General features: G+C 41.6%; 1 protein-coding gene across 4 annotated transcripts in view; it reads right to left on the reverse strand.

Moving 5' to 3' along the window:
- LOC125281011 (dehydrogenase/reductase SDR family member 6-like) overlaps positions 1–12,196 on the reverse strand; it is a 32,298-nt gene that overhangs the window by 6,826 nt on the left and 13,276 nt on the right. The window contains exon 6 of one of the 4 annotated variants that reach the window (XM_057309982.1): positions 2,706–3,560. The exons of 2 other annotated variants lie outside the window; for them this stretch is intronic. In XM_057309982.1, coding sequence (XP_057165965.1) covers positions 3,504–3,560 — 57 coding nt within the window. In that variant the 3' untranslated portion in view covers positions 2,706–3,503. Of the gene's footprint in view, positions 1–2,705; positions 3,561–6,426; positions 8,400–12,196 lie in introns of those variants that run through there. One more of the 4 variants, XM_048212294.2, reaches the window with a different exon arrangement.

Here is a 12,196-nt window from a genome sequence, read left to right on the forward strand (position 1 = left end):
TAAGGAGGGCACATCTTGGGATGAGCACTAAGTGTTATACGCAACTAATGAATCATAGAACACTACATCAAAAAATAATAAAATAAAATAACAAAATAAAATAAAATAAAATAATCAACCAAAAGCCAACTGCTCTTTATTATCACCTCAACCAGCAATTCTAAAACATCAGTGATAAAATATTCCTTTCCTGAAAAAATATTTTATTGGTCTAAGTTCTAAATCTGAACTAATGCTGTGGTTACCATTGGCTCTCAACATAGATATTAGCAAATTAGCATTTTTTATAACTTGCTTTTAAGAAACATCATATTCTACAGATAATTTCAATTCTGGAAATTCCAGTGATACAGCAGGCCCCTCAGCTCCTGACTCAGCCAAGTGTGCCCCTTCCCAACTGTAAGGCCCCTTCATGCTAGGTCAGTGCATCCATCTGGGCAAACAACGTATCTCTGTGTCTAAACAGGAGATTCAAAGGAAGCGATGACAGCACTGACGATGTAAAGACAGAAGAAGTAAATTGAGTTATTTTACCTCTACTTGGACTTTTTATTTGAGTTTAAAATTTAAAACACTGAAAAGGAGGACAGATTCCAAGTGGTACTATTTTTCTTTAGTAAGAGTAGGCATGAAATGGAATAATTTCATTTCACAATTACCGTGGAAAATAATTTTGTCTAAAAAAGGAAAAAGGTGTTAAAAAAAATCCACTCCATTGTCACACAGGTCATCCTCAGCCTCTCAGCTCTCCTGACTTTGATTAAGACATAATGCTTAGAGTGGAAAAGCTTGGTGGCCCCAAACAAAAAAGACACCAAAATATGGGTTTTGGTGAATCCTCTTGTAATCAAATAAACACAAACCTATGATAGGTCTTCATGCCTTCTCTGTCATGTATATATTTTTGTTACAGGCACACTGCAAAATTAGAAGGAAGATATCATGGCCCATGTTGGGATGTTCTGGATTCAGTTATAGCATAGTGCAGGGCAGCAGGATGCAGTATTAATTTCCGCATACCCCGAGTTGTCCCAGAATGCCTAAGTCCTGAGAGAGAATCCCTTGAGCACAAAGCAATGAAATACTAAAGGTATTTTATATCATGCAGGTGACAAACTCATAGCAGAGCTCCATGCCTGACCTATCCCTCTTAATTCATGCTTCCTAAGAGTGCGCATGATTCCTAAGAGCTCTCAGCTGGCTCAGTCAGTAGAGCCTGCAACTCTTGATCTCTGGGTTGTAAGTTCCAGCCCCACGTTGCGTGTAGAGATTACTTAAAAATCTATTCGTGGGGTGCCTGGGTGGTTCAGTTGGTCAGGTGCCCAACTCTTGATTTCCACTGAAGTCATGATCTCAGGGTCCTGGGATTGAGCCCCACCCTGAGAGAGGCTCCACAATCAAGCGAGAAGTCTGCTTGAGGATTCTCTCCCCTCACTCTGCCCCTCCTCTCTCTCTCTCATAAATAAATCTATAAGAAAGAAAAAGAAAGAAAGAAAGAAAGAAAGAAAGAAAGAAAGAAAGAAGAAAGAAAATAAAGAAAGAGGCAGAAGACATGAACAAACCTTTTCTAAAGAAGACATACAAATGGCCAACAGATACATGAAAAAATGCTCCACGTCACTAGCCATCAGGGAAATACAAATCAAATCACTCTGAGAGATCACCTCACACCAGTTAGAATAGCCAAAATTAACAAGACAGTGAAGAACAAATGCTGGAGAGGATGTGGAGAAAGGGGAACCCTCCTCTTACACATTTGGTGGGAATGCAAGCTGGTGTAGCTGCTCTGGAAAACAGTATGGAGGTTACTCAAGAAGTTAAAAGTAGAGCTACTCTATGACTCAGTAATTGCACTACTGGGTATTTATACCGAAGATACAGATGTAGTGAAAAGAAGGGGCACCTGCATCCCAATGTTCATAGCAGCAATGTCCACAATAGCCAAACTGTGGAAGGAGCCGAGATGTTCTTCAACAGACGAGTGGATAAAGAACATGCGGTTCATATATACAATGGAATATTACTCAGCCATCAGAAAAGATGAATACTTACCATTTGCATCGACATGAATGGAACTAGAGGGTATTAAGCTAAGTGAAATAAGTCAATCAGAAGAAGATAATTATATGATTTCACTCATATGTAGGACTAAAGAAACAAAACAGAGGATCAGTGAGGAAGGGAGTGAAAAAGAAATCAAGATGAAATCAGAGAGGAAGAAAAACTGTAAGAGACTCTTAATCATAGGAAACGAACTGAGGGTTGCTGAAGGCGGGGGGAGTGGGGAGATGGAGTAACTGGGTGATGGGCATTAAGGAGGGCACCTGATGTAATGAGCACTGGGTGTTATATACATCTGATGAATCACTGACCTCTACCTCTGAAATTAATAATACACTATATATGTTAATTAATTGGATTTAAATAAAATTAAATTAAATTAAAAAAAATTGTGTTATGAAACTGGATATCCCCATGTAAAAGAACCTCTTACAGAAATGACTAAAAAATGGATCAAAGACCTCAATGAAAGTCCTAAAAATGTCTCCCTGCAGGGGTGTGCCTGGTTCCTGGCAAGGTCAGCTGCTCTCAGACTCTTCCAGCCTTGGGCTTTAGGAAACGCAATGCTTTCATGCATTTCCAAGGCAATTTTAAGCCCAAAAAGGAATGCTCTAAGCAGGAAGAGCTTCGCCTTCTTGTCTCACCCATGGAGTGGACAGTGCTTCTCAGACCTTCAAAGCATCCTTCTAGGATGAGCCCATTTGTGCTGGAATCTATAGACACATGCTTGGTTCTGCAGGGAAGCGTCCAGGATGGAGAACAGCCACCCTTCTGTGCTGTTGCAGTTGTGAACCAGGAATATTTATTTTTCACTTAAAAAGAAAACATAGTGTTACTGTTGACACTAAGTGAATGAACATTTTAAAACATTTTAGAGAGAAAGGAAGAGAGTTTTATTCAAACCCAAGTCAGGACAGCTGTCTGGGAGACACAATCTTCACAAAGAAGGGAGTGCTCTGGGGAAGGAACATTTGGGGCAGGGTTATATATTTGTTCTGCTTTGTTTTACGTACAGAGTTACACATCACAATGAGGAAGAAGATTCTAGAAAGTGATAGACTTTTTCTTATGTTTTCAGAATGTGCAAGTCAGTATGACTTTAATCTTATGGGAGCCAGAGAGGTTCTTTTGTATTCTTACCTTGATGTTGGCAATGGCCTTTTTTGGTTATCTTTTTCTTTTCGAAGCAGATGGACAACATGTGCTTGAGGCAGAAATAGGGCCCATGCTTTGAGGTTTTGCCCAGTCATTTTGAGCTGGGTAAAATGTTAAAGAATAGCTTCCCTGGAAGGCCAAGATCAGGGCCCACAGATGGTATGAGATAAAAATTACTCTTATCCTTATCATTACTACCAAATGGAGGAGCTTGAGACGAAAGCACCTTTCACATAGTACAAAGAAATCAAAAGGTCCCCTACAGAAGGTTATCTGCTCCATGGTCATCACAGGTAACAGAGGCGTTCATGGTCTCTGGACTCCTCCCCTTGTCCTGCCCAAATCTGAAGAACAGAGATCATTTACAGTCAGAATTTTAGAACTGCTAGACATCCTAGAGATGTCTGGCACCATCCCCTTGGACTACAGAATACAACAGAGTAGCTCACTGTCACAACATGAAAGTGCCCCTGGATACACTAAGTTCTTTCTCTGCAAATTTTGCCTCATGGAAATCATAATCATAACATAGAAACACTACGATGGTTGGGAAGTAAATAATCGGAGGTAAGAGAATATTTTAGCAATCTTTAGAAGCATTGTCTCACTCTGTAAAAGAGGCCGAGTGTTTTTAAATACTATTTCCGACCTTACAGCACACTCTGAACATACCAGAGCCTAAATAAATTTTAAAAAGATAGATCTTTCAGTAACTTTAATATCAGAAAAAATATTACAGTATCTCTATTCCTAGGCATCTTTAGGTATCTTACTCAAAGGTCCTCCACTGAGATAATTATCTTCATGATCACGATTGGCAGAGGTGAAAAGGGCAGCCTAATTCGTTCCAGTTGGCCACACAACAAGAAAATCCTAATACTTCCTAGGTTTCCAGATTGAGAAGACCAGAGATAAGAGGGAAATGGTACCCTGTATGGAAGAACAAGGGATTTGGAGTCAGTTTGGAAATCCCACTTAGGTTTCTACACTAAAATCCTCTGTAATTCATATCGTCTCTGAGCCCTTGTCTAACCGTCTAGAAAATGGGACTCATTCTATCTACACCCTAGTCAAGAAGCTGCTATTGTGTCGTATTTCTCTCAGAAATCATGTTGTTAGACTGGTGGGGACAATAGCACCATCGTCACTAGGAGTGGGGAGCTTCCCATTTCCATATGGCCATGTTGACCCCCTTAACTCAGGGCCACCAGAAAGGACAACTGGGGGTGGGGAACACACGCCAAGATTGCCAGGTATGGCTGGGACACGCAGAACTCTGATAGGGGCTTAACTCCTGTCTACCTTATGATAGTGAGTGCTCTTCACAGACGAAGGGCCATTGTGTGTGAGCCCTGATGTAGAAAAGATTGAGAATTTCCATTTCGATTCCCTCTCTGACCCTTAGGATATGCAGCAAAGTTACATTGAATTTTTTAAACATGGAGGGACTTCCTGGATTTCTTTTCATTATGACTAGGGCTCCATTCCTTGGTGGCCTACAAATATAATCTAGTTAATTTCAGGATTTTAAAATTTGTAGACATGATTCATGGCCCATCTGTTTGGGTAAATAGTCTATGACCACTGGAAAATAATGTATTCTGCACTTATTATGGAATGTTTCATAGATGTCAATTAGGTCACATTTGTTACCAATGTTTTGTCTGCTTTTTTGATCAGATATGGAGAAAGGTATATTAAAATTTCTGAACAATGAGACTCTATTCAACATTGCATTGGAGAATCAACCCAGTGTTATACGGCAAGAGGAAGCAAAAGTGTAAGAATGGAGGGGATAATTGTGACTACTCACAGATAGGATTGTGTACATAGAAAATCCAAAATAGTCTATAAATACCCTATTAGAATTAAATATGGAATTTAGAAATTTGAGATGGATTGTATCCATCTCATTAGACAGTTTCTGGAAGAAAATGTAGAACATGGCGATCTTGGGGTAGGCCACAGAGTGTACTAACCATTTAAAAGAATTCAGTGGGTGGTGCCTGCATGGCTCAGCTGTTAAGCATCTGCCTTTGGCTCTGGTCATGATCCCAGGGTCCTGCGATGGAGCCCCCTATTGGGCTTCCTGCTGGGCAGGAAGCATGCTTCTCCCTCTCAACCTCCCCTTAAAAATGTGACATCTCTCCCTATCTTTTGACCACTAAGAAAATGAAAAGGTGAGCCACAGACTGGGAAGTAAAGATTTGCAATACACACTGACAAAGACTTGTCAATAAAGACTTCCTACTCATGAACCATAAAAAGACCATCTATTTAAAAACGAATATTTCACAAAAGATGTACTGATGGCCAACAAGCACAGGAAAGGGTGCTCCACAGTATTATGTTCAGGAACATCCAGGCCTTTCCTAAAACAAAAATATACACACAAACCAGTATTCCCTAGATGGATGACATCCTTATTTCTGAGGACAACTTGGAGAACAGACGAGCATACAAGTCAAGTGATGGAATTCCTGATGCTCAGAGGATGGATAATTGACCTAAGTTAGGGCTGAGGATCTCAAATTACAGCACAATTTCTAGGCATCATTCAGTCCTCCGAAGGCGGACAACTACCACACCCCTTCATATAACACAGGTTGCTTCCCAACCCCTACCATAAAGGAAGAAGTTCAGAAAGAGATAAGACTGGTAGGAAAGAGCAGAAATCACATGTGGGGATTATCCTGAAACACACTGATCACATAACTAGTGTAAGGAAGTGTAGGGAACTGACATGGACACAGACCCAAGAGGTACTTCTTTGGGAAATGCTGTCTGAAATCGTCACATGCTGGCACCAGCTAATGAGGGCTCTGAGCATACCCTAGAATGCCTATACTCACAAGGCTTTGAGACATGGTCTCCGAGGACTGAAACTCTTCAAGACCTCAAAGTTTACCGGATTGACTGATGGGATTCCCGTGTTCTGAGAACAGATACCAACTACTTGAAAGGCTCACCTGGGTTCTCTCAGAGGCCCTACAAAAAGCTGAACCATTCCCTGAAAATCAATCTCTCTCTCACACAAACACACACACACATGCACACACACAACCTGTCATTGGTCTAATTCATCAATTACTTAAACATTCAGGACTCTTCCTAACTTTTCTTTTTCTAATTGATATTTGTACTCACACGAAGTGTCATCATTTCTAATTAACACTAATGTCAAAATAGAGATGCACTGACACAATATTCACAAAATGGAACTTTCTTGTAATTTTCAACATAGCATTTTTAAAAGATCGTACATATTTTAGTTATTTTGGTAACTCATACAGGAGAAAATCTGCATCGAAAAACTCTAAACACTGACATTGAGTTTTAAGCCTAGAGAACAAAAATTGTTGAATTTCACAGATAATAAGGAACCAAAGGGAAAGCATGGAAGTTGTAGTCTAATAATTTTACACATATGCATCCTCTATTATCCTACTACTGAGGGGCATATTTTATGACCACTCTATATGCATAAATTTCTTCCAATGTGGGCCTGCACAAGTATAATGAATGTACCGCAGTAGAATGAAATGTCTGGGAACGACTTGGTGGCATCCGTAATGAACAATTAAATTTCGTTCTTGTATTTGGTGAACTTCCACTGTCTGTCCCTTTAGACAATGGACCATCTATAAAAACCAGTACAGCTTTTCCATTTCAAGAACAATCACCACTGAGAAGAAACTAACTTCCAATTCCTAAAGCAATACACAGACTGAGTTCCATTTAACTCCCCTTTAGTCACCTTCTCTGTGGGTTCTAAACTATTTCCTTTCCTCCTTTCCACGCTGAGCAAGGAGCCCGATGCGAAGCTCGATTCCAGAACCCTGGGATCATGATGTGAGCCAAAGGAAGACACTTAACTGGCTGAGCCACCCAGCAGCCCCATCCATATTTTTCTGAAGCCAAAGGATACTTTCTCACATGACTTCACATGACTTCTCGTGATACCAGACACCTGCGCTTTGCCTCTAGGAGGTAGGAGATGAAGGCAATTGCAAACTCTTACAGTGGCTTCCCAAATACAAGGACCCACCTGGTGACAGTGAGACCCTTATGAGCCCACGACAGGGTGCTTGACACTCGCCTATGGCTGGGCTGGCCCAGAGAACCAAAAGTGTTTCCCTGGCTGATGTCTCTGGGGAACAGACGCCCCACATTGTGAATGAGTCCCTGCCACTGAGCTGTCCAGAGATGGCCATCCTCAGGGAGGATGAGGATCAAGGACAAGCCAGAGGAGACCTCATCTGTCTCTTTTATCTTTTCATATTGTGGACAGTGGACAACTAGCTGCCTACAAGTCCCCAGCTACCTTAGTCTCATCTGTGAACAACCCAGAGGTTTTACAAAACACTTAAGATTTTGTTGTCACAACTGCCCAAATATTTACATGTAAATAGATAAGAGTGCAATCAGTTCCTTAATTTTAAATGTAAATATGTGAATACATTCTTATTTTCTAAAGATTTATTTATTTATTTTAGGGAGGAGAGAGGGTGGGAGGGAGGGGCAGGAAGAGGGAGGAAGAATCTCAGGCGGACTCCGCACTGAGCACCCAGACCTAAGCAGGGCTCGATCTCAGATCATGACCTGAGGTGAATCCAGGAGTGGGATACTTAACTGACTACACCACCCAGTCGACCCAATAAATTCTTCATTTCATCCATAACCAACTGCTATGGGGTCACAGAGCTAATAATTAGGCACATTCTCATCTTTAGCATGAATATAGAGGAAGACAACCAAATTCTACCAAACTTCTAATGTGGGGAAGGGTGACAAAAATCTCAAATCTGCCAAAACACTCTTCAGTTTATATCCATAGGTTTTAATGATTTACTCAAACAATTTTCAAGTTATCTCTTTTTCATCAAACATACAAGGTTTACTTAAAGTCAACTAGTCTTTGCATTGAAGTTCCAAATGGTTTGGTTTTTACCCAGATGGTAAAGTCGTCACTACAGAAAAATGGAAGGAAGCTGTTGGGTGGTTGTAGCCGTTCCTCATAGATCGGTAAGTTCCAGCTTCATTTACCATATTTAGCCTAAAGAAATTAAGTCTTTCCTGCTACAAACCTTCTTCCATTTGAATTTTCTGTTATTCCCATAGCAGTTAGATTCCATCCTGAGAGTTACAGGGAGAACTGGCAAAGACACTGGACTCTGGGTGTCCTGAAGGGGGAAGGAATGACCTGCTGTGAATGCTTTGCATCCCAGGCCATGCACCCTGTTGCCACCTCACACACTCAAAATGCTTTCATACTAGTGTGGCATTACCTGGTAATGCCGAGCCATACTCACATTCCTAGATGCAATGTTTTATAGGGTAACACAATCACCAAGCCCAAGACACGCATATAAGAACCCTCCACAGCAGCGTTGCTGGTATTAGCAGGTGACCAGCCCGGGCCACCCACATGACCCACCGTTGCCACCCCACGTGGTGCTAGTTAGGCTCATTACCTCTCCCGGCCCTAGAGGGCGCTCGCTATGAGACTTCCGGTTGGGCGGGCACTTGACCTACCTGGGAGAGGCACGTGACTCGCCCCCCGCCCACGTCACCCGACCCCGAGCCGCCCCAGGTGGTACTAATTAGGCTCATTACCTCTCCGGGCACTAGAGGGTGCTCGCTATGGGACTTCAGGTTGGGTCTGCTCCTGGCGCCCACCTGACGGTCCTGGGCCTCCCACGTGACCCCCACGTGACTGTAATGGACCTGCCCCTCAGGGACACATGACCCGTTGGGAGCGCCCACGTGACCCACCCATGGGGCCCACGTCCCCTGCAGGTGACACACGCTTGACGGGCACGTGACCCACCCCTGCCGCCCATGTAACCCCGCTGCTGCCGCCCCACATGCTGCTAATTAGGCTCATTACCTCTCGCGCCACTGGAGTGCGCTCGCTATGGGGCTTCAGTTTGGGCGAGCTTGTGACCCGCCCGCAAGAAGCAAGTCACCCGCTCCTGGAGCCCACGGGACCGGCCCCAGGCCGTTCACGTGACCCGCACGTGACTGGAACGGCCCCGCCCCTGCCGGGTACGCGACCTTCTGGGGATACCCACTTGACCTGCCTACGGGGCCCATATGACCCACATGTGCTCACGCTTGAAGGGCACGTGACCCACCCCTGGCACCCACATGACCCGCGGCTGGGCCCCACATAGTGCTAATTAGGCTCATTACCTCTCCCGGCACTAGAGGGCGCTCGCTATGAGACTTCCGGTTGGGCGAGCACGTGACCCACTCCTGGTGTCCATGTGACCATCCCAGGCCGCCCACGTGACCTGAACGTGACTGGAAAAGCCACGTCCCTGCCGGGCAAGTGACTGGCTTGGGACGCCCACGTGACCTGCCCATGGGGCCCATGTGACCCGCAGGTGAGACGCGCTTCACAGGCACGTGACCTGCCCCTTTTGCCCATGTGACTCCCCCTTACTGCCCACGTGGTGGTAATTAGGCTCATTTTCTCTTAAGCACCCCATTATAGTTCACGTCCTGCTCTATAGCAGGGTTCCTAAGAGATTCCTCTTAGGTACCCCTCTATAGTTCAAGTCCTGTGCTATAGCGGGGGCCTACCAGGTTTCTCTTAGGCACCCCATTAGAGTCCAAGTATTTATTTTCTCTTCTGTTGTATATTTTGGAAAGTGAGGAGATTTGTGAGTCAACATTCTTCAGTTCCTTTCTTGGCTATTGTTCCTCCAAGTTGTGTTCCCTACTGCCTGGCTCTGGGCCGCCATTCATTTTGCTGTCATCTATGACCTAGGATTCAAGGATACAAATAGTCTCACAGCCAATGTGATACCACTGCAGGAAAGAGGGGAATTGGGTATTACGTACTAATATGGGGAGGTTCAGTTCTCCTAATTGACCCTAGAGTCCTGTCTCTGACACTAACATTCAAAATTATGTGGAAAAAAGAAAGGACATTGCACTGGAAGATTTGAAAACCATCTCCTAATTATTACTTCTCTACCATCCAAGGCCATAGCACCCAAGAAACGAAATGTGTATGTGTTCCTCCTATTAATCAAAATAGTCTATTAATAAAAGCACTTTGCTAAAAGGATTTTCCCAAACCATGGGACATGAAGCTTCTGTACTAATTGTATTAGAAATTTGTTTTTATAATAAAAATTTTAAATAATTTTTCCAGAAGTGAACTTTTCAAATTGTGGTTTTTGGAAAACTGTAAAAGATATATTTAAAATTTTTTAAGTATGTCACTTTTATTTCTGGGCACTGAAAATTAATATAACACCATCACTGTCAGCCAAAATAGGACAGAGCTAAGGTGCATGGCACAGAGTCACAGTTTCAGTGATCTAAAATTACCTTGATATGATTTTTAAGCTCATAGGAAGAGATTTGGAACTAAAGAATATATAAGGATATATTAAGCTTTTCTCAGAGGTTATATAGCAGATGAGAAGAGCTCTCAAAAAATTTCTTCTGTAGTTTATTCAGACAAATACCACCTCCAAAAAAGGCATCTGAAAGAATACAGTTGGCCAGGAAATTAAGGTTGAAAATGAACACTGCTAGAAATGATGAGTTTGGAAAATGAGTATGTTTTCCTTAAGATATGAAGTGGGGAAAAAAAAGGAGAAAGGAATATGATTTATGATGATTTTGCATCTGGTAGTAAACAAAGTGGACTGGTTAGGATGATTCAGCCTCCAGATAGATACTGTCATATCGTGATTTACAGCCAGGGATCTGGGAGTGCATGAAAGATGCTATCTACATTGATTGTATAGTCTTATTTCATCAGAATCCAGATCTTTAAAATAAATGGAAGGCATTTGATAACATTTGTATAGTAAATTGTGGAGAACTGATTACAAGTGATAAAATAAAAAGATATTGGAAATGAACTGGTGAAAAAGATTAAAAAACTATAATTGCATGTGAAAGTAAAACTGGTTTACTCAGCTCTGGATCTGGGCTCTATTTTCTTATGGTTTGACAGGCAATTTAAACCACAAAATTAAACAGTAAAGGATATGGCTTTAGAAATAAATGAATTTAAAGAGCTACAGTTTTTAAACTCTCACAAGAAATTCAAACTTCTTACAACATTCTTTGTTGTTCTAGTGTTCCTTTTATTTAGCAAAGGCTTTTGTTTGCAGCAGTTTACAGTGAATGACCAACATGGACTTATGGTAACATTTTACCATTGAAGAACAGCTTTCATGAAATATCGGAAGAAATTATCTTTGTCCCAGATCTTTTATCACAAAGTTGTTCAAGTGATTGCCAATTGCAAAACCTACTTGGAGATTTTTTTTTAAAGCATTAGGCTATTTTATTTGTATTTTTGATAAGTGCTAGTTATTTTAACCCTAACCCATAACCAGCAAAGAAATCGAATCAGTAATCAAAAACCTCCCCACAAACAAAAGTCCAGGACAAGATGGCTTCACATGAGAACCCTAAGAAACATTTAAAAAAGAGTTAATACCTACTCTTCTCAAACTATTCCAAGAAATAAAAAAGGAAAGAAAACTTCTAAATTCATCTTATGAGACCAGGATTACTCTGATACCAAAACCAGTTGAAGACATCACTAAAAAAGGGAACTACTGACCCATGTCTCTGATGAACATAGATGCAAAAATGCTTAACAAAATATTAGAAAACCAAACCCGACAATACCTTAAAAAAATCAATCAAGTAGGATCTATTCCTGGGTTGTGAGGATGGTTCAATATTCACAAATCTATCAATGTGATACATCACATCATTAGGAGAAAAAATAAAAAACCACATGATCATTTCAACAGATGAAGAAAAAGCATTTGACAAAGGACAACATTCATTCATGATAAAAATCCTCAACAAAATAGGTTTAGAGGGAACATACCTCAACATAATTAAGACTGTATACAAAAGAAAAAATGAACTTGTGGGACTTCATCAAGATAAAAAGCTTCTACACAGCCAAGGAAACAGTCAAAAAAACTAAGAG

This window comes from Ursus arctos, unplaced genomic scaffold (assembly GCF_023065955.2).
Source record: "Ursus arctos isolate Adak ecotype North America unplaced genomic scaffold, UrsArc2.0 scaffold_11, whole genome shotgun sequence".
Lineage (NCBI taxonomy): Eukaryota > Metazoa > Chordata > Mammalia > Carnivora > Ursidae > Ursus > Ursus arctos.